General features: G+C 30.1%; 1 protein-coding gene across 2 annotated transcripts in view; it reads left to right on the top strand.

The window, feature by feature from the left end:
• The window catches only part of LOC124534246 (dual oxidase), a 44,498-nt gene that overhangs the window by 1,703 nt on the left and 18,822 nt on the right, over window positions 1-23,973 (top strand). For both annotated transcript variants that reach the window (XM_047109985.1, XM_047109986.1), the window contains exon 2: window positions 10,514-10,603. In XM_047109985.1, the coding sequence (XP_046965941.1) occupies window positions 10,522-10,603 (82 nt within the window). In that variant the 5' untranslated portion in view covers window positions 10,514-10,521. The remainder of the gene's footprint in view (window positions 1-10,513; window positions 10,604-23,973) is intronic.

Genomic DNA, 23,973 nt, shown 5'->3' with positions numbered 1-23,973 from the left:
GCGATTCCATAGCGAGATTCTGCTGCATTTATTTATTGCCGCCATTCCACGTTGACATTATAGATAGAGTAGCTATATATATTCTTGATTTATATAATCATTAGATAGTATAAAACAAGTCACTTAGCGCTGACTGTCCCTATATATATATATACTATAGTTAGATCTTTAAAATTACACTTTTGATTTTGATGCGGTCTTCGTTTAATAGATATATTGATTCAGGAGGAAGGTTTATATGTATGATACATGTAGAATTTCGTAGTGAAGTGATTATTTTATATGTTTATTTGATTTTAAGCTATACAGCATAAATACTTATCATATTAAGTACCTTAAATACATTGTGCTTTTAATATATCGTCGTTGCTCTTGCAAAAGTCGCTTATTTTTTTTTATGTACGAACTGTAAAAACTGTTTTGTCATTATGTATGTAATTTAAAAGTTTACAATTATAACTATGCTATATTCATACATCGAAATTTAAATATTTTGAAATAACGATTAAAACGGCACAGCAATCGAAAAATATGAAAAAAACATATAGCGACTTTTGCAGGAGCAATGACGATATGTAGATCAATATGGCTGTTTACGGCATGCAATGTAAGTAAATATTTTTGAAGATATTACAAATTTAAAACACAGGGACATATCGGTTTGCACTATCTAATGACAAAAAGCTGTGAACGTTGTAAGACATTCTATAGTACTTATATTTAGTATCAGCATTGCACCTACCAACAAATGTAAATAATTAAAGTAACTCTTTTTAATATTTTTTATGTAAAATAAAAAAATAAATTTTTCATATTAATTTTATGGAAAATTTATTTATATGTCAACATACGGCAGCTTGTCCTACGCCTTAAAGCGCCGTTATTGCATTGTATGTCGTCAGATGTTAGACTAACGATTACGAATATCTTCATTCAAACGTAATTTCGGTCGTATTCATTTTAAATACTACCAATTTACTGTTTAAAGAACAAATACCATATAATTTTTTTTTTTCTAAAAAAGAACTGAAGTGTCGTTTACTAATTAAGTAGTTGGTACTCCTTCGGTTAACGCTTACTATATGTAAGTCTAGTAGATATTTCATATCGTTTATTCCTTATCTGCTTACCTTTGTATTTTGCGTTCCCAAATCACACAGTACAATAAGGGTCAATAAAAAGAAATAATCCTGTTTTCCGACTAAAGATACGTTTCCGAAGAAAGTTGAAATTTTCGGATTTTTCTTCTATAACATGCATGTATACCTAATAAACGTTGAATCAATGTGTTTTTGATGAAAAGCGTATTAACATCCGTTGCTTTATTTTAAATGTAAAGAAATGAAGGAAAAGAGTAGTTACAAAAATCTATTCGGTTCTTTTCGATGTAATCTACATTTCGAATGGCTTTTGGCGCCGTTATAGTTTTATAATTAATATAAAGCTGACAACTAAATGACTAAAGTAATGACGATTTAAAAGTGTTCGTAATAGGCTTGAATCATTTTGAGTTTGATTGGATGAGTAAATGTTGCTTGTTTTTTACTTTGTTTATGCGTCAAATTCTTAGTTTTATTTATTTTCACTAAGGTATTGAGATGATAATTTGAAACACACGAAGAATATATATTTGTTATGTAACTATTTTATTCCCGATCTATCCCATTACTGTACTTTACGAATAATATAAATAAGAAAAACGTTTGTTGGAATAGTATAAGAATAATTTAAAGAGATATTTTTTATCTTATTCTTAAACTTTTTTTCTGAAACATTACTAGATTCAGACACTTCAGTCGTTGTTAACGACAAATTCTACTAACTTAATACAGTTGTGATACAATCTTCAACTATTCTTCACAATTTAAATCTCAGCTTAATCTTGTTTGTAACGGTTAAAATACGATCCTGATATTTTGGACTAACTGAATAATGTTATGTTAATAGAATAGAAAAACAAGGAACAATATTTATTTCGATTCGATTGCGATATCGTCACAATTTGTTAAGAAAATTGGCGCCCAGGACATTATTTCTGTGGGTCTTGTATTATTTTCTGAATTATTCAAACATTTGCTGAATAACTCAGAAGTGCAATTTGCCCAAAACAAATAATCTAATGATTTATACTTACTTTAAATCTTTGTCGTTAAATATATTTTCAAATATTTATACTTATTTTCATTTAATATTGTAAAATATGAAAACTTATTTAATTGCTTGAATTGAATTAAAATTAAAATTGAATCGATAACAATTTAATGATCTCCATAAAAAATACAAAAAATTAAGTGTATATGCTTCTTGTGTCGACCATATACACACATCAACATTGTCTAGGGATATTTTAAATTTACTCAATTATTTCAAAATTTATTAAAGATAACATGCAACATGTTTATATTTTTATAAAGCCCATTTATCTGACTATACTCCAGAATAAAAAATAAACCATATTATTTTGCGTAAACAATTTTATCCTTAAATAAAAAAAAACGTAAAATAATGGTAAAACTAACAATTAATGTTTGTCTCAAGAAAATGTGAAAAATGTAGAAAAGTTATTGTTTTTAACAGTCATATGAAAAATCAGTAGTCTATAAAACTATCCAGAACATTTATAACGTCCTGCAACAATTTTTCATACTTTGGATTAAGTTATCCAAGTCTTGCTGCGGTATATTGTCCCAGGTCCGACTAAGATGCAAAAAAGTGGCTCATCCGTCGCAATATTTGCAGGAAAATTCCTCGAAGCCCTTCTTTGGAGTATGGCCCACGCGTGCTCTATGGAGTTTAAGTCAGGTGATTGAGCGGGACAGCCTAAGACCGATACGTCTTGTTCCTACAACCATCTCGTCACCACCCCCGCTGTGTGCGGACGGGTGCTATCGTGCATGAGCGTGAATTCTTGGCCCATTTTTATTATATGGGGCTAAATTATTGGCACAAGCATCTCGGCATTTATTTACGGCATTTTTTGGCCGCCATGGTGTTTCTGATCCAAACGAGGTCAGTTCTTCCACCAAGATAAATTCTCGCCCAAACCATAATTATGCCGCCGTGGTATGAATGGACTTTCTGAAGGTGTTGCAGACGGCTATCATGACCAGGGAATCGCCAAACACGTACTCTACGTGTATCGGGATGGAAACCGAACCGGGACTCATCGGTAAACAGCACTACAGACCACTGGTTATCATCCGAGAGCAAATTTACACGAACGCACTCTAGTCGTCGTCCACGATTTCCTCGGCGTAGTGCTGGAGTACGAAACGGTCTGCGAGCATAAAGGTTAGCTTCATGCAGCCTTCTCCTTACAGTTTGGTCACTCACAAGCAACTGGTCCTCTGGCTGGAGCCTCTGAACCAATTGAAGTACCGTAACATTTGGTTCTCTTTTCGCGGCAACCTGCAAATATCGGTCTTGTCGTTGATTGGTTATGCGCTTCCCACCTGGATATCTTTCAGTCACTTCACCAGTAGCACGGTAGCGTGACCATAACCTAGATATGACGTTTTGTCTTGTTCCAATCTCCTCAGCAATTCTCTGTTGAGTAGCCCCAGCTTGGAGCATGCCTCCTGCCCTTAACATTTCTTCTCTCGTTAAATGGCACCGCTGCATGATGCACACAATAGGTTTAACTCGAAATTAAACGATAACTTGTTATAAAACTTAAATTAGGCACAAAAAAATATCTTAATATGACGGTAGGTAAACGAAACGTTCGGCCATCGCTACCATTATGTTGCGTAAAAATTTTATTTTTATTTATTTTTTTCAAATTCAAATTTAGAATAGTCCAAAAAGGTTTACAAAATAGTCTTTCATCAAAATATTTTAAAACCGGATATGATTTTTTGAGTTTAAGAATTTTATACAAAATATCCCTAGACGGTGTTGATGTGTATATTCTTTAGGCGGACTTTATCGTTGCCATATAAAGTAAACTGAAACTAAAGTTGTAGGAATATAAATAATAAAAAATATATATTTAACAGTTTTATTAAAAATCTATAAATATTTATCTAAGGATCAGATATCAGAATACAAAACGATTCTTTTGCCATGATTATGTTAAGCATTACATACATTTACAAACATTTTACATACACAAAGAATCCAGTAAATGTGAGTGCATTTAAACGATTTATTTCCTTCATTATAACACATTATGTACTTTAACATTTTATGAAGACATAATTTTACTTTTTTATTATTTAAATAAAAAAATGCCATGTTAATAAATAACACGTTGAACGACGAGTATACAAGAGATTCATGATAACGTACCAGTCATATTTATGAATAAAATGCAAATAAAATATCTAAAAAATAGATGTAATGCTAATGATTTTGATGTACTAAAACGCTGATATATTCAAGTAAAATAATTAGAGTTAAAATATTAAGAATATTTTAAGAAATTATTAAGAACTTATAAAAAGTATAAAATAATTGAGTAAAAATTTAAAACAAAAGAAAAAATGTCTTACTCATGAGTCTCCTCTATTTTTGAGGTGAAGGTCTGTCGTTTATCTCACTACGGTATTCCAGTAGAACCCATATTGGTAAGCAAACGTATTTACTGCTAATAGTTTATGTATGATGTGTTGACCTCAGCTGAATCATAACCACAAATTTAGCTCTAATGTTCTTTAAAAGATAACACGCATAATTGACCAAGATCAAGTTTCCTAAACAGTTTTTCTGTCAAACAATCCATCTATAGACACTCATTCGAGTACAAGTTTTGACTTGCAAGCTAATACCAAATTATACAAAGTTTAAAATTCCACAATCGGAATATTCATTTGTAAGGTGCAGTTTGATGTATTGCCTTAATATAAAATCGATATCAAACAGTCACGAATACGAAGATTACCTTCGCCTGTTTTTGTTAAAGTCCTCGCAGACTTTCAGAAATATTTATTAATGATTAAATATATATTTCATTTAATAAATCACTTTATAGTCATTTATAATGATCATTTGTATATGATTGTTCAATTTACTTGGTGGCGATGTAGTATGTAAACTGAATGAAAAGTGATTTGGCGGACTCGTAAGGAAAGCCTTCGATCTGAATTCATTTTCGCTGCCACATAACTAAACATTATCTGCTTGATTGGAGGTGACTTACAAGAACTCACTCACTTGATAACTTCTCCGTACACCACTATTGACACAGAGCTCGTTTCTCCTCTTCCGGAACCACGCAACTTTTTATACAACAGTAAAATATTTCAGCACGAAAGAAAACTTATTCATGTAGTTTAAATTACGCAAAATATATAAATAAAGTATATTTAGGTTAATATACTGTTTCAGATCTCTGTAGAAAATAAAAAAAAACTAAAGAATATCTCTTAACTTACTTCGAATATTACTCAGAAAACAGTCAAGCTTAAGTAAAGACATCATTTGAAAGGGATTGGTTCGTTGTATCGAATTATAATAGCATGAATCAACCCTACAATTTGTCTTTTCTGAACAATATTTATCTGAGTGATTTATAATGTGTCTCGCAATGCCTTGTGCTTAAGCCGAAGCACGCTTTGAGTTTACTATTCAAATATATTGTAGCTCCTTTAATGGTAGTCTGTTCTAAATAGGTAAAAATATATACAGATATGATTTAGCCTCTAAACCCATATATATACCTATGTCTGTACATAATTATGCTTTGTTGTTATTTCTATATAGATTTAAAATAATACATGTCATGAATATAGTACTCAAAAGTTAGAATTCTAAAATATTTTCAAATAACAAATTATATTCTTCGTTCGTTAAAAAAATCAGGTGTTGTGTTATATTCAATAATCGTCGGTATAAATCAAGTATAAGTGATATAGCTAGTTATGACTTCCGCGGTGAATTGTCTGGGTCATCAAACATCAGTACCAGTAGTTTGGTAAGGCGGCCTTGTTCGCATTTATGGGTCAAATTCAACGGCTTGCATAAGCATAATTAAACATGACTGCTCATTATTTTATTTAATAACACCGTGGCTTATCGATTCATCTTGAGAAGTCGCTGCGTTCTCAGGCATTTGTAGAAAATAGAAAACAGTATGAGCATAGTTTAAACTCTAAATCAAGAATCGAAAATGTCTTAATAATATTTGATTGTAATTTAGAAATCTCTAAAATAACCTACGTTGAAATATTAACTATAATATTTAAAGGTCAACAATTTCAAAAAATAAAAAGTATTCAGAGTGAATCGTGATTTTTATTTATCCATATAATAATGCAGTACCGCGCCGTTTCGTGTTCGAGGTGTGCAATTATAATTATTATAATAGTTTTTAGCACTTGTATATCGATTTATATTACACAGTGTTTATTATACCAGTGATTAAAATAAAGATATAATTGATTTCAATTTTATATTACTTTTTTAGGTTTTCAAAGACTAACTGTAACGTTCTTGCACAATAGTATTTATATAACGCGTTAACTATAAAGACGGTCAGGTACAAGAGAAACTCGTTTATATTACGATTTATCCACCGAAACAATGTTTAATTGAGAACAGTTTGTACACAGAATGGTCATCCGCCGGTGGATCTGACGTTGTGTAATGCGTGTAAGCATGCTTAATGTTGGCTAAGCGTCACAGTATCTTCATCTGCCCTTGCACCTTGGCTTGCCTTGTGAATTGCCTCTTCAATTTAGAAAACTAATACATAAATGAGTGTGTGTAAAACTAATAATACCAAAACAATAAGACAATTGGAGTACCATTATTATGTATTTTTGTAAAAAAATTATAGTAGCATAAGAATAACTATGCAACTAAATAGTTTTTTTTTTAACCTTTTAATAAAGTCAACTTTTAAAATACCTTTTACGTACAAAAATAATACTAATGACTAACTGTAGAACAACAAATACCGCCTACAGATAGTATAACATATGATAAATAATGCTCTAGAAGTGTCAATACTAAGGCACTAAAGGTTTTATGCAATATCGTTTAAAAATCAAGAAATTAAATTAAAACAAATGTGAACAACCTTACATTATAGAGTAAAGTAATAAAATCGTGTGCGAAGGTCTACGGACTTACAAGTTGACATAATTTGCGTAAGTATTGCACACATCGAATATGGACAAGATCTGTTTTGGAGAAACCATGTTGAGACAAGCTGTTAGTGACACTAATCACATACCTTGTATGGCATTTTATAGATATCGTAGATAATAAAGTCATTCAAATAATTCTTTGACTTTATTTAAATAAGATGAGACGAGTTCATAAAATATAGTAAGTCATGTAATAACGTATCCAAACTACATTATATATGTAGGTATATTAGTTTTTTTGCTTTCTAGTGTTTTTTTTTTTCAACAAATTAGTTGTTTAACGGGCAAAATAAAATTTGTTTGGCAAGAATTTCGATAATTATTCAAATTATTTTAGCTCATAACGTTTAGCGAAGCTTGATGTCAAGAGTTTATTGACCTTAAAGTCTGTTATGTGTTGTAGTAAGTTCGTATAATGGAACAATAACCGTAAAACGTTTTTTTTTTACCGCAATGATTGCAGCTTATTATATTGTTTGAAACAAATATATACATACATATATATTTAAAAAGTTAAAAAAAAATAACGTATGTATGTATTAAAGACAGATTTATTATATTATATAAAAAAGATTATAAATTTTAAAGTAACTCTGTCTGTCTGTCGCTCTTTCAAGGCCAAACCGCTCAACAGCATTTGATATAAATAAAATTTTAACAAAAAGAAAAACCGACTTCAAACAAAACACTATTTTAAAACAAATAAAAATGCACTAAAAAGTAATAAAAATAATTGCATATTTAACATATTTTTGAGAGTCCTCCTAGGTAAAATGAAAGGAAAAATATTAGACTACTTAAAAGTCGATTTACGTTTATGTAACGTAGTTATAGTTATTGTTATATTTGGAGCCGGTGTCAGCCACAGGCACACGCCTCAACAATCAAAAGAAAGAAGGGATACGAACCTCTTGATTGACTCAGTATAATATCGTATAAAAGGTATTTGTTAAAAAACATATTTGTTAAAGTATTCTCGTATTGTTTTTTGATAGATATACTGTAGGGTTTTATTGGCTGACACCGACTCCAAATATAACAATAATTATAAGTACATGATATAATCGTTAATCGACTTTTAAGTAGTCTAATATTTTTCATTTCATTTAACTTAGGAAAACTCTAAAAAATATGTTAAATACGCAATTATTTTTATTACTTTTTCGTGCATATTCATTTGTTTTAAAATAGTGTTTTGTTTGAAGTCGGTTTTTCTTTTTGTTAAAATTTTTATTTATTTTTTGATTTTAAGTGAAGCTGATGTTGACTAACTAATTTTTTTAATATGGATAGATTAAGCGTTCCGTTTATATGAATCAGAAACTACTTCGAGGACAATTTCACAGGAAACTTGCGAATAAAGCAAAAATAGACTTTCGAAAATGCGGATTTAATACGTCACGCGGCGTAAACTACAAGGATCCCTCGAAAGAGCTGTAATCGAACTCAGCAAAAAAACTTTGAAAAAGACCAAATATATTTCGTACATCATATGACATCATATCACATACACAAAATTTGATTAAAGATAGTAAGAAATTCTGCCCCATATCGCACCCTAACTGCGAGCCGTATAGGAGTTCCATCACTACATAGTATAAAACAAAGTCGCTTTCTCTGTCCCTATATCTTTAAATCTACGCAACGGATTTTGATGTGATTCAAGGGGAAGGTTTGTGTATATAATACATGAACAATATAGTAAAGAAACACTGATAATTTTAGAAGTTTGCGATGTGATGTCGTAAATAAACAAATTCTGTAGTATATTTAGTATCAATATTGCACCCGTGCGAAGCCGGGGTGGGTAGCTAGTTGATTATAATATTCGACTATGATAATTACATAAACATAACCACATTACGGAAGGTGACTCAAATTTCCAAATAACCTATAAATAAAAGATTCGACTGAGTATCGCTAACGTGCTCCTCAGAATTGTTCCGTTCCCTTCCGTTCCGTTACTTTGTCATGGATCCTGTGGTCAGAATCTTACCAAACTTTCACCAAATTACCCTTGAAGTATATATTTTATATTAAAAAAAGAATTATCAAAATTGGTTAACGTGATTTTCAGTTATTCACCTATTTGTCGCGCATATACATAATGCAAATTTAAGACTTATGTCGTTTTCATATGGATACCATAATCGGAAAAAAATAAAAAAAAAGTGGGACCCCACGGGAAGCACTACCTTTCAAACAAAAAAAAAATTATCAAAATCGGTCCACCCGGTGAAAAGTTATGAGGTAACAACGAATTGATAACCTCCTCCTTTTGGAAGTCGGTTGAAAATACAGACGAATTGATAACCTCCTCCTTTTTGAAGTCGGTTGAAAATTTGGTATGATGTAAACTTGATCCCAAAGAAAGGAAAGAGGCTACTTTTTTGCTTAATATATAACAACTAACAAACGCGAGCGAAGCCGCAAGTGACTACTAGTAAAGTATAAAGGAAATTTACAATCTATATAATAAAAAGTTGAATTGTAAAGAAAAAATATACCATATATTTTTATATTTTTGTAACTTGATTACTGTGTTAAAAACCAGTATTGATTGATTAACATTTATCACGCGCATTTGTCGGACTTGAACCCACGATTTTCGATTAAAATCCACTAAGCCACAGTGGCATATTATTAAATACAAAAGTTGTTGTGATTAATAATTTTTATTATACCAAAACATATGTCTACGAATTTGTGTAATTCAATTAAAAATTATGTCTATAGATGGAAAAATGAAACAACATTAAGCTTTTGATATCGACATTCACTATAATAATGATCTAAAAAAAAACCAAGTGTTCTCCGGACTTGCAAGTAATATTTAAGCGAAAGATTAAAATAATAAATTATACTTAAATGTGTTAAAAGTAATTTTAAGCATTATACTTTTTATTCACCTTGGTTTCAATTATTTTGTTACTCGCATATAAACTTAACATATGTCCTGATTACAGAGAGATAATATTTCGTTGCATTTTAATTTAAATTTTTATATTTCTTAAAGCATCGGCATGTCAATTTAGATATATCCATACATTGTAAAAACATACATAAAACTTAAATTGCGTTATAATAATACTTTAAGAACATTATAATTATATTCACATTACAAACAAACTTGACATTGTTTTCTTAATTTATCTAAGTAACTTCGTATGAAATGACACGATAGAAAAACTTCTATCGTCAAGTTCATAAATTTCGTCTTAAACTATATTGAAAACTATCGATTCTTTGCTTTGTAGAATTTCACGTTTTCTGTATTCGACGTCGAGTATGACATGAATTTTAGAACTCAAAAACTAATTAATTATTGCCAGAATATGAAGTTATGCTCATGACTATATGGTTTTACTATTCAGTGGCTGATAATTATAAATCATATAAATATTTATTTTCTCTCTTTACAGGGTTTCGTATGATGGCTATACTCAAACACTGCGGCTTTGGATGCCTACTCACATTGCTGGCATGTATATCTGTGTGTTACAGTGACCCAGGTATGTACAGATTACGTTGTAAGCTAGTTAAGTGAACTTAGAGGTAATCAGTGTACATAACAAAATATAACGATAATCACCCAGTTAAGCCACAATTATGTAATTTTCGTGAATGTTAAAATGTTATGATCCGACATTCGTGTGTATATATTCTGTCAGTCAGTCAGTTATCTAGTCAGTATTAATTTGTGAGTTAACTTAATCTTATAACTTCTTTAAATCTCTGTGTAATGGTGATGTAATAATAACCTAAATATTAACTGAAAAATTTAACTTAAAAAACGAAAAAATATGTTTATAAATAAATTAAGTAACGCATGTTTTAATATTATCTGTACAATGTAACAAAGTAGTAGTATTTCATATACACTTATGAAGCGGATTGCGGCCCTTTTCCTTTAATACCACTTTCGTGGGATAAAATAATACGCTTTTTTCAATTTCGTTGGTAGTACAGCTTTTGATTGACTTCATTGTCACCAATTAAACAGAAATCATTGAACTTTGCAAGTAGATTATTAATATTTACAATCAAGTTACGGCAATTTCTGCTCGAGTGTTTTGCAATACTCGGAATATACATACTCGTAAGTAATACACAGTATACCTTAAGAAATGATCTACACAAAAAAAGTAAAATGGTACGGGGCCGTGTTATACTCGAAATGTTTTTATAGAATTATCGCATAAAATACATTTTTATAAACCTTTATTTAACTACAAATGTACATACATATGTTTGTATGGGCTGGTACACATTTAGTAACTGAATTTTAAACCTGTTCTACTTAAACGATTCTTTTTTTTAATTTGCTCGCACTTATATCTCGTACAATACATTCTATAATATATATTTAAAAAGCAGGCATTTCGATAGGGGAAGGTTGCTATGATTGGACCACTTAACTTTATGACATCATATCTCATGAAATATCATCGACAAACAGAAACCAGATGTTTTAATGTAATGCTATTTATGTAAATTAATGATAATTAAATTATTGGCAATGAAAGTTGGGAGATTTTAAAAATATACTAAAATAACTTTTCAATGAGGAGTTTCTTTCTTTGGACCACCGTCACCTTGAATGGACCACTAAGTTGCCATCATTGGACTTAGAAACATTTGTATTAACGGTCCAATGAAGGTGACTCGAGTGAAATACAAAATAAGAATTACTTTTTTATTCAAAAGTTTTTATAATGATCATATATATTTTTTTCTTTGTAAACGAATATTATAAATATCTGTTTAGGAAATTTTCACGAGATCAACAAGTTTTATCGGTCATTATGTATTGTTATAATGACTGATAACAGTGACTTTAATTTCGAGTAGGGACTTACATAGAAAAAAAAATCATATTTATTTAATTTCACACAAATTTTCATTCGGAAAATTCATACACACAAAAACATTTCTTAGAATTATATTAAGTGAAAATAAGTAATTCGATGAGTTTCTTTGATTGGACTGGACCAATAATGGCGTCACCATAGTGGTCCATTGATGGCAACTAGGTATGTCCACAGAACGAATGCGGGTATTTAAAAATATGTAAAATAAGGTAAAAAACTTCATCATCTCTGTAAAAGCAGATAAATTTGCTATCCTGATCTATTACAATCATCAAACATAAATAAATACAACGCTATTTACATCAGTTTGTTGATGGCTCGGTTTTTATATTACGGTGGCCGCTGGCACAAGTGTAAGAAGTTTGGCTGGTGGGCAACGGGTGCGGTACTGCTGCCTAGCATGGTATTGAACTGGTCATAATACGCATAGTTTTTGAAAGAATTAGGTGGTCCAATGAAAGAGCCGGTCCAATGATAGCAACCTTCCCCTAAATACTTTTCTTTTAAATGTGTATATCTGAATGTTAACATTTGTGCACATTAAAGAGGAAAAAATATATATACATATAAACTTATTTGCTATTAGTACGAGTATTTTTGATTATTATTTGTATACCGTTAATTTTATAAAATAAATAACGTAAATGAAATACTTAATAATAATATGATTTAACATATAACTTATTTGCGTAAGCGTGTTGTTGTTTATAGTTTTTGACCTTATAATGAGTGCGTATTCGCTTAATTTGCACCTATAGGGAAAACAGTAAACTGAAAATTGAAAAGATTTGTTAATAGTTCCCATTGCGTTAATTAAACATTAAATATTGAATAAAGTAATTTATTTTACAAAGTCATAAACTATGGGTTTTCTGGTATACGATGAAAAGACCACGATTAATCTTGAGACGGATGTTCATTTAAACGTGGGTTTACAAAACAAGGATGTGAACTCGTTATGGTTCTCATTGTCACCGTACACATTGATCGGTCACGAATAACCGACAGCGGTGTATTTAAAGCATTAAGTGTTTTTTGTTACCAACTGCTAAACTGCACTTGCATTTTTTAATTTATTCATTACTTCACTTAAAGTCGGCAAGTGTTTTTTTATCTTTTGTTTGAACGTTTGATCTGAGCTTTTTACGTTCTATGCGATGTAGCAGTTAATTTATCACAGTGTACTTGTCAAGAATGCCTTTTAATAATTGTTCTCTTAGGAATATGCTAATAAATATAACATCGTCCGATTTTTCGGGACCTTCTCGGAGAAGACTGATTATCCTTAACATAGGTTATTTAATTAGCTAAGCTAGGATAGTCAGTACTTGATCTGTGTTTTGATGACTATGTTATAAGGCAGATAGCACGGACTAAAGTAACTGATTACGTATTGAAAATATATCGTTAGCAATATTTTTAACGTTTCTTTTTAAAAACTTTTCTTGAAAATATTATGTTTTATTTGAATTTTGAAATATGGCGGATGAAATACAAAACCAGCAATATTAGGGTGTTAAATTTAGCTTCAAATGTAACTATAGTGATATAAATAAAACAGTTTCAAGAAGCATCTAATCTACGATAACAATTTTAATTGAAGTCGTTGACTAGACGTCAAGATCTTGACATTTTAGGCGCGTGCGCACCACCAGTCACGAAACTCGTCTAGGAACATTTCCCTACGACCTTGACTGCAGTTCCGCTTCCGGTAGGTCAGGGACACTTTTTTAATTCAAATAAAGAGTAACATTTAAAACAATAACCCAAGAAATTAAATCGTCTGGTTTCAAAATTCGTTTATTTTAAAGGTTAAATCTGTATCAATTACATATTTTAAATTGAATATGATACATATAATATGCTGTTCGTTGCGGGTTGACATTTAAATGTCATATTATATTAATAAGAATAATCAGAGTTGCTTGAAAAGGCCAGTTAAGTCATATTAGACCGATAATTTAAGGTTTTACAATTTGTAACAATAGTATATAATCAAATTTATAAGTACAGGTCTGACTTGAATAATTAAAATATTGCGTATCTGACGTCTTAAGATCACGTAGAATAAAACTAAAACATGGGTAAAAACCCCATGTAAATAGACTCAGTTAAACTTTAAACTAATATTTACATTTATACGTCAGTTTATATGTACATATACAACAGTAGTTTATAAAGGGATAAAATATTTAATTTAATGAATCGTCCTATACGATTATAACTATACTAATACCTAGGCTGCACAATTAGATATAACTTTAACTTTTAAAGTTAGATATCCTGAGTACACAGTTTTTGTATCACAAACAGTCACGTACTACGTCATAAGATAAGAGATTCCACTAAAAAGTTTTTATATACTAATATATACAACATAAGCTTTAATTTTTCATTATGTTTTTTTTTTTTTTTAACATATTTAATTTAATATTCATGTTCCTTTACAAATATGAATTTGATTTATGACCTCCGACGATACTTTATTACTTGTTCCTTATTTGTAGCTTGACTAATGTGAAAGTGCTCAAACGGAAACTAAAGTAACAGTTGTGGATTAAATTAGAGAAAATGATTACAGGCCGCTTGTTATAATGTATCTTTATTTTAAATCAAGATACGAAACAACGTGTATTTCTTGTATATAACGATGATGTTTTAAATGAAGCACTGCAATTACGAATGTGACCTTCACTCGCTTTCACTAGACATGTGATACGATAGCTCTGCACGGTGTGCGTGACCGGCTGCGGGTATGCAACATAACCATTGATAAGCGTACTTTCTGAATTCTGATCGAAGTCTTCATTATGGCCGAGATGGCCCAGTGGTTCCAACGCAGCTTAACCGATAATCACAGGTTCAAACCCAGGCGAGCGCCACTGAATATTCATGTGATTAATTTGTGTTAATGATTCATCTCGTGCTCGGCGGTGAAAGAAAACATGCGGAAACCTGCATTGTCTAATTTCATAGAAATTCTGCCACATGTGTATTCCACCGACCCGCATTGGAAAATTGTGGTTGAATATATTCCAAAACCTCCTCAAAGGGAGAGGAGGCATTAGCCCAGCCGTGGGAAAAAAGGCTATTATTGTTGTTGTGTGTGTTCAGATTAATTAAAAAAATAAATATACCCAGGTGTCAGGACTTTATAATATTACTCGAGAAATTTCTGTTTATTTGACAACCTGTTGGTATTTGGTCAGCAACCACTATAGACATTGGGACTGTAGATACTTTAACCAGGAACGGTCTAAGTGCCACTAACCTTGGCACTTAAGCTATTATGTCTCGGTGCCTATACTTACATTGGCTTACTCACTCTTCAAACCGGAACACAACAATACTTCCTATTCTATAAAAAATATATTTGGTAGCTGATTAGTTTGTGATTGGGGTACATACACCTTTGTGCAAGCCCATCTGATCTCATACAAATGTAAGTAACCATTCAGCATTCTTTTGTTTAGTAATATATAACATGTCACAAAAACAGTTCAGACTTATTAGATTTTGAAGTATGTTCATTAAACCATACATGTAGGTGAGGCCATATTACTAAATAATCATGTAAAAACCTTCATTAAAATAATAGCACCTCGCCTTAATGCTTCTAGTGGTGACACGAGGGCTGGTTCATTTTGGCCCAGACCATCGAAATTGCGATTGGGAAAGGCTGCTAGCATTCTTGCCACCATTCCACGCGCCCATGATTTATGCAATGACTATTTTAAGTTACATATTTGTATATCGTTAAGGCCTTGACACATTTAACAATAAGTAGTATAGTCAATATACAAGATTATTTTAAGCGATACTTGGTGGTAGGGCTTAGTGCAAGCCCGTCTGGGTAGGTACCACCCACTCATCAGTTATTCTACCGCCAAATAACAGTACTCAGTATTGTTGTGTTCCGGTTTGAAGGGTGAGTGAGCCAGTGTAACTGCAGGCACAGAGGACATAACATCTTAGTTCCCAAAGTTGGTGGCACGTTGATGATGTATGGAATAGTTAATATTTCTTACAGCATCATTGTCTATGGGTGATGGTGACCACTTACCATCAGGTGGCCCATCTGCTCGTCCACCAACCTATACCATAAAAAAAAAAAAAAAAAAAAGCGAAATCCTTAATAGCTTAAACCGATTCTTTTTCTTCTTAACATTAAAGTAATCCTTATTGTGTTCAAAAAAAGTTTAAAACTTAAAATAATACGCTACATCAATGTAGTCTATGTTTATAATTTAAATTCTAAATATTAATGAAAAGAAAGTTATGTTTATTATATATTAAGTATAAGGAGAAACCACGAGCTAACGAAGATTTATAGAACCTATAAAGATTTGACTATTAATGAGTAACTTATTTTTTTTTATTTCATTGCAATATAATATGAATATACGTTAGGTCGTTAAAATATATAAATACATTAATCATACTCAAACTTACGTACATTTAAGATACTGAGACCGTAGAAATCAGTATGTGTCATAAACGTAATGAATTTATAAAAAAACCACAATATCTCTTTTTACGTATAAATCTTAATGTAAACGTGTTTACTTCTGTTCTCGTAAGAAAAACGAATCACCGCATACTACTTTCCATAAATATTGCTATTATAATTAATTGTTTCTGTTTCGCGACCGATTTTTTACAGTTGCATCAATAGTTTAAAAATAACCTCCTTAGTTGATTACAAACAAATTTTACCTCTTTATATAATTAATATATATTTAATATCATTCATTGTTCGTCTATCTTACATTAGTAAAATTGCTTTCCCGAAAAAGGACTCCATTTACTAACACCTACTTTAAACATTATCTAAATACAATTAACTCTCATTTTGACTTTTTAGTGAAAATTTCGATTACTATGTGTCGTCTTAAAACTTTTAATTATTATTTATTCATCCTATTCGATTAGTCTTAAGCATAAAAGTATAATAAAAAAATTATTTGCCCTCGAAACTTTTCCTTTCCATATTACATCGCCCTTCATCTGGGCATCATAAAAATCGGATTCAATTTTGATAAAGTCGTTATTGACCGGATTACTTATTACATTCAATCCTGCATTATTATCGAAATAATCAGTAAAAAGTAACTTTTGTAATCGATATGTGTTATGATTATGTTATTTATGTTGCTGGATCGATGTATTTGGGTTTAAAAAGTTCCCATAAAATAATAAAGATATGTTATTTTCATTTTCAAAATTACATTGTAATAAAAGAATTATATTCAAATTATGGATACATTTTGTAACTTACACTATAAGAAATGTAAATATCGGACACAATTTCTTCAACTTTCCTTCACACGTATACATAATATATGATAAGTGATTACATATATTCTCATATTTTAATTGCGGTGAGCCACTATTCTTAAACATGCGGTTGCAAAGAATAAACATTCGTTTAGTATATTGTTAAACGTTTTCTAGTATTCATTGATAATTGTAATTATTATAATCACAGATTTACGTTTTAGTTCCTGTATTTTTATATCTAGTTTCCTTGCATATTCAATTATTTACATAAGAATGATTAACCATAAAGACTTCAAAATATACAATTCAAAAGCAACTACTGCCAAAAATGATTACTGCGGGGTATGGTGCAATCCTATTAGGATATTCGTTAAATTTGAATTCTTATCCTCTACGACTCCATGGAAGGATGTTACAAATGTTCTAACGTCAGCCGCCACAATTTATCTTGCTTTTTCAAAGAGTGAAAGCTCACTGAAACATTCTATGATGACTCACTGTATAACTTCACTTATCACATGTGAAATTTTTAAAACGGTCTTGAAATAATACGTTATTTTATTTTATGTAAGACGTAGGTAGGTATAGGTATATTAATAGCGTTTTCTGACATTTACCGATTTCTGCGGTAAGTTTCGATTGCGTTTTCAATGAGTAGCTGCAGAGTATTGAGAGTATAAGTATTTGCTTATCTATAAGAGTATATTAAGACGTGACATATTTGCCACTCTACCTTTCTATTATGTGAATAGTTATACATATGTATACTATATATACATATGTAGACGTTTTTATCTGTAATAGAATTGAGGTTTCTTTTCAATTGAATTTTTTTATAGAATTGTTGATGAATCGATTTATAAAAATATGAAAAATAATCGGTATTTTGTCTGTGATTACACAGAAATGATTTGCCAATTATTCTTGAGCAGTAAAATAAAATAAACGGAAAATATAGACGGGTTACAAAATGACATGCATTTAGCAAAAGTATGTGCAAATGCATGCATAAGCAATAATATACGACAGAGTATATTTATATGCTGACTATTAATCTTTTATAACATATTCGATGTTTGCGTTGTTTATCTTTATTAGTTTAACATTAAACAATATACTGTTTCTTATTTAAAAGAATATTTATAAATTCTTCAAAATTTGCACGTAAATTAATTGCATGACTAGAAAGTCTTCTGAGAATCTGATTATTTTTAGATTAGGTAAAGAAATCTTATGTTTCAAATTGGGTGTATGTATATATGTTGATTTGTCTTTATATCTGTAATTCGTCACAATTTGATCAATCACTATAAATGTTGGCAGCTTATTTTCATTGTACAAGTTACATGTAACTTCTTCTACAATGAAAATAAGTGTATAATCCACTTTGATGTATCTCATCGCTAGATGGCGTTGCATCATACCTAAAGATCAAGTCGTCGCTATGGAAATTGGTTTAAGTATAAACACATTCAGAGTATTGTTAGTTATTATAGGTTGCATATAAATAATAATACCGTACCTTTATAAAATTGAAATGATGACTGCTTATTTTCCTTCCTTTCCTTAAGGGTCTAAATGATTTTTACAAATTATTATACAATATTTGAAATGCGTGTGTTCCACTGGTCAGTATTTTTGACATATAAAACCTTATTACTCGACTTAAAAAAAATTTCAATATCAACAAATACATTAAAATATAGCGAGAAAGAATTTGAGGTATTAAGGTTTAATATCAAAATATGTATCATTGTCTGATCTCTTAACAAACAAAACCTTACTTACGCACGCAATAAATAATCTGTTCATATATTATGTATGTGTGCATTAATTACAATAATTATATAATAAAATATATTACGAGTGCACTTGGTTACTATTAAATATAAATTCCTACATAATATTCTAAGTAATACATCTTTCCGTTCTCACATATTATTAACGTGCCATGTATTTACACGAACATATATTAACGACAGGTTAACTAGATAATTACTTCCTTAGAGAATTTATAATCGAAGATGATACGTATTGTATCGCACATAAAAAAATACAATATAAACCAAATGGCTCAGTGTAAATAAGTGCCAATAATTTTGACCGAAGATAGCGAGTTCAAATACAAGACTAAAATTTTTAAAATTGCGGCTCAACAAAATTAATTTTCGGTAAAAAATCTATTTGTGTCTGCTTCATGCATCCATTCTCAATTATCAAAGATGGTAGTATGGCCACAAAATGTAATCTAATTGAGATCCGCTGGCCACTTTTCTGTTAAATATTTTTTTGCGGTTATTTAATTCAAACCGCTACTTTTTATTTTTATTTGAAGAAAGAATACCTTTATTCCAAGTTGGGAAGCTTTTATAAAGATTACTAAATAGCACACAGATCGTATATATTTCGTATAACAATTTGTATAAAGCAGAAATTTCCCCCACATTCCTAGTTCATAGGCGGATCATAAAACAACTGTTATTTCGCTAGAGAAAGCAGTAAAATGTGGAATTATTATCGAGTTTTTAAAAAATATAAAACAAATGAAATTACAAGCAACGAAATGTTATTGTTTCCTCAAGAAATTAAAAAGAAAGACTTTATTAAGGATTCATATCTTTAGTATATATCTTTAATTCGTATCGTTAAGATTGAATGTTAACGACTCTAATTTATGAAATAAAAGTTTCATATTATATAGATACATATGAAACATGATACAAAATTACATTTTTTTAAGCATATATAATTTTAAAACTGTTTTTAAATTTAAAAACAAGTATTGACTTAAATGTTCGAGATTGCCAAGTGGTTAAAGTTTTACGATGATGGGCACGAACTCAGGCTTACGTAATTTGTGTTTATAATTCATTTCTAACTCGATGACGGATGAAGATCTCCTACATATGATTCAAGCAATCCACATGAGCAGCATGAAAGAATTAGCTCCATGTCTATGTTCTCCTACGTTTTAGCGATGAGAAATTCACTGGCGGTTCAATTTATTTGTTTAATTCTGTACGTTGTAATAATACGTACATATAACTAGTCTTAAGATAAAATATAAGCGATTACTCTATCATCAAGAACACTGAATCCAAAATTTCAAAGATATTCTTGCAACTGTTTTGAAGTCCAGTTTCAAGAATTGATTCACCTACCAACCGATGGAGCGTAATACAATCTCATAAAAAACAAAGATACAGACACAATTAGGCTTAGTAGGAGGATGCAATGCTGTAATTACTATGATCTCACTACGCAAAAAGTTTTGTTAGTACAAAAAGCGCCGTATTATTAATATAATTGATCTGTCCTGATGATACCGGATTTGTTTTTATACGCAAAGCATCCGCCTGTTTTTATTTCATTCATCCGTAAAATATATACTGGTTGTTAACATTGTACTTCATTAATAAGTAATCCGTAAAGCTAATTGAATTATTTTTTGTACTAATTACCTTAAACATTAACTGATTTCCACAAAAACAAATCAAACTAAAAAACTATATTTTTTATGAAACAAATATTGATTATGCCTACAACATTTATATTTAAGTTAATTTAAACACAAAATCAGGTTTTATAAATGAACAATATTATTTATTTAAATTAACTTAACTCGTATTTCAAGTGTATATAATAAATAGTATATAAAACAGTTGTTTTATAGTAAAGTTTTGTGTAGTAAGTATATTATTATATTTTGATAATTTATCTACCTGTAACGGTTAACGTTACCACTAACGCCATATTACAAAAAACAACTATTTGTATTTGCACTATTGGTTACAATACGTAATAAATTTTATAAATAGCTTGAAACTTATAAAATATAATTTATCCTTTTTGGATTTAATTTAAAAGTCATTACTGTAACATACATGCTTGTATCGATTTAACCTACTTCGGAGCTGTCAGTGGAGGCGACACAGGCGCACGAGTTGAGACATATCTAAGCATAATTTATTGTCCCGACTCGCCGTCTGACATTATAGCGTGAGTCTATTTCGCTACACCTTTAGATAAGAGCAGAAATATTATTTTAAAGTTTACGATTTCATACAACTGAGACACAACGCAAAAATCTTATATTGAATTGACATATACGAAATATGAACAACAAATAAGCCCTGAAGCTTACCTATATTATTAAAAAATGTCGTGAACGTACATAGATGCTGTTTGGTATTTCAGAAGTTAAAGTCTCTTGACTATTGTAGTCCATTGTTTTCAAATATCGTCAATACACTACCTGAATACTCTCCACCTCGTATACATAAAATTTACTAAAAAAATACCTCTTTTAAATTTACTCTAGTTTACTATTTAAGTTTTAGTAGTGTAGCAAACTTTACATAATATTAAGACTGTTCGAAATGTGAATTCTACCGATCATCAAATACTAACTATATGGTTTTTATATTTTATTGCTTAATACGCAATTATTTATTACAAAAATTTAATTTATTAATTGTCAAATTATATATTCCTAATTATATGTCGTCGAGATAATAAACATATTGTTCAGATTTTTATCTAATGACAGTTACGTATGTTTCGAAACCGTATCTAGAATAAGACCCGATACGCCCACCGCTCGCGAAGAGGTCGACTGTTGACAGCTAATAACATTATCTGCCTTTCTATTATCTTGACGCAGTGTTAATTGTTTAATGTTCGTATTATTAAGCCAGGGGTTACATAACTCTATACTTCTCTATGGGCCGTCAATGTAACAATAGCATTTTACAATCGCAACGTAGAATACAAAGGCATGTAACGTAGTGATGTATTTTTTTAATTTATAGAATGAAGGAAAATAATTTATGATGATACCATATAATATGCAATTACGTCTACTTACATAAATAAGTATTCTATGAATAAAAATCCCTCTCCAATATCTCTCAAGCATATATTTTTAAGCATATTTTATTCCACCAAGCGTTGTGGAATATGTTCCAAACCCTCTCCTTAATGGAAGAGGAGGCCTATTCTCAGCAGTGGGAAATGTACAGGCTGTTACTTTAGCTTTACTTTGCAATATATTTTTAGTATGAATGCAAACGGATAAATAGAACAATAGTTCTGAGGTGACAACACTGAAAAAATTAATGTAAACAATAACTTAAATTCACTGTTAATGCGCTATCAAAAATGGGATCTAAATTTCAGTCTTTAAATTGGAAAACATTTTTTATGCTAGATGAGTGAATATCAACTGCCATTGAATATAAAGTTGTATGAAAATATATAGAACATATAGAACTTAGAAGTTAAACTACGCTTGACCACAATCTGTATATTAGTCAAATTCTAAATTAAGCGGTAAAAAATGTTAAAAATATCGTGCAATTTTACAGTTCAAAAGTGAAGACAAAATAATATAATAATTTCTTAAATAAATTGAACTCCAATTCTTCTTTACAAGTGGGGTATAAGCTTCAACAACTTAAAGCTTAATTTTAATGCCTGTTATTCAGCGTGTTAAAATAAATTACGTTATAAATGAAATACGATTATGAATTAATAGGAACGCTGGTTAACCACAACTTAGAAGTAAGGTTTAATTACACTTATCCGTTTTAAATATTGGTAACCATATTTTAGCGAGTAAGGTAAATTACATGTAAGCGTTTAATAGAATTATTATAATATTAAAGTAATAACAAAAGTTCTTTGAATATTATTTCAAGAAATCACTACATCATAAAGCAAAGCTTCTCGCCGCGTATCTACCAAATATAAAACTACCGAGCGGATGTTGCTAAGGCTTTTATCAGTAGACAGAGATTCATGAGGAAGGCTAAAGTGTAATTCATTATGGTTTCGTAGAAATTAGCTTTCATTCATGTAAACGTCAAAAAAAAATATTCAACTAGGAGTTTCATTCTCGTGCGGCGTGTGAACAGCATGAAATAGTCTTATAATTTGTTTTACGTATAAAATTCAATGTAAATACCATATCAACGACATAAATATGTGTCAGTTTTAAATGTAAGGTCAATATTCTACGCACAATATATAAAAAATTCTAACATCGTGTTATTTTAATTATTCAATGCTTGCATGGCGTACTGAATTAGAAATTAATTGTGCAGGTGCTACATATAGCGAGCTCTATATCCGTTTGAAGTGATAATTTTAATTTATACCTTCAGTAGGTTAACAAAGTCGTGACTCCAACTCAAGTCATAAAAGTTAAGTTCTTTATACAAACGATAGCATTAAAATAACCCTTGAGATTTTTTTAGTAGATTTATCTTTAGTTGGAAGAATGATAAATAAACTACTTTTTGTAATAAACTGCATTAGGTTAAAGTAGTTACAAGTTATCTCGTGACTAAATAAAGATAATATAAGCTCAAAACTAAATACAATGATATTAGTATCAATATTTATTCAGCATAAAATTAAAAAAAAATCTAATATTAAATTGCCTTTTTTCATATCCTTTAGAATATAGTTCCTTAGCAACGCACTATTGTTATGTCATTACAAATATATAAGGAATAAAAATGCGTTATAAAATAACTAATTATTATTATTTACAAAAAACACTTAACCCTTTTTCTTATTTTAAAATTAATATAGTGTTTGATAGTTCAATTGGTATTTAGACTCAAAGGAAACATGCATGAACTAAATATCTTCTAGTGTAATCACAAATATCCACTTAACATGTAGACTATTAACTAATAAAATATCTTTATATTGACAGAGGCATT

Source organism: Vanessa cardui, chromosome 12, assembly GCF_905220365.1.
Source record: "Vanessa cardui chromosome 12, ilVanCard2.1, whole genome shotgun sequence".
Classification (NCBI taxonomy): Eukaryota; Metazoa; Arthropoda; class Insecta; order Lepidoptera; family Nymphalidae; genus Vanessa; species Vanessa cardui.
Note: the sequence above shows the minus strand (reverse complement) of the source record. Positions and strands in the feature narration are given on the sequence as shown.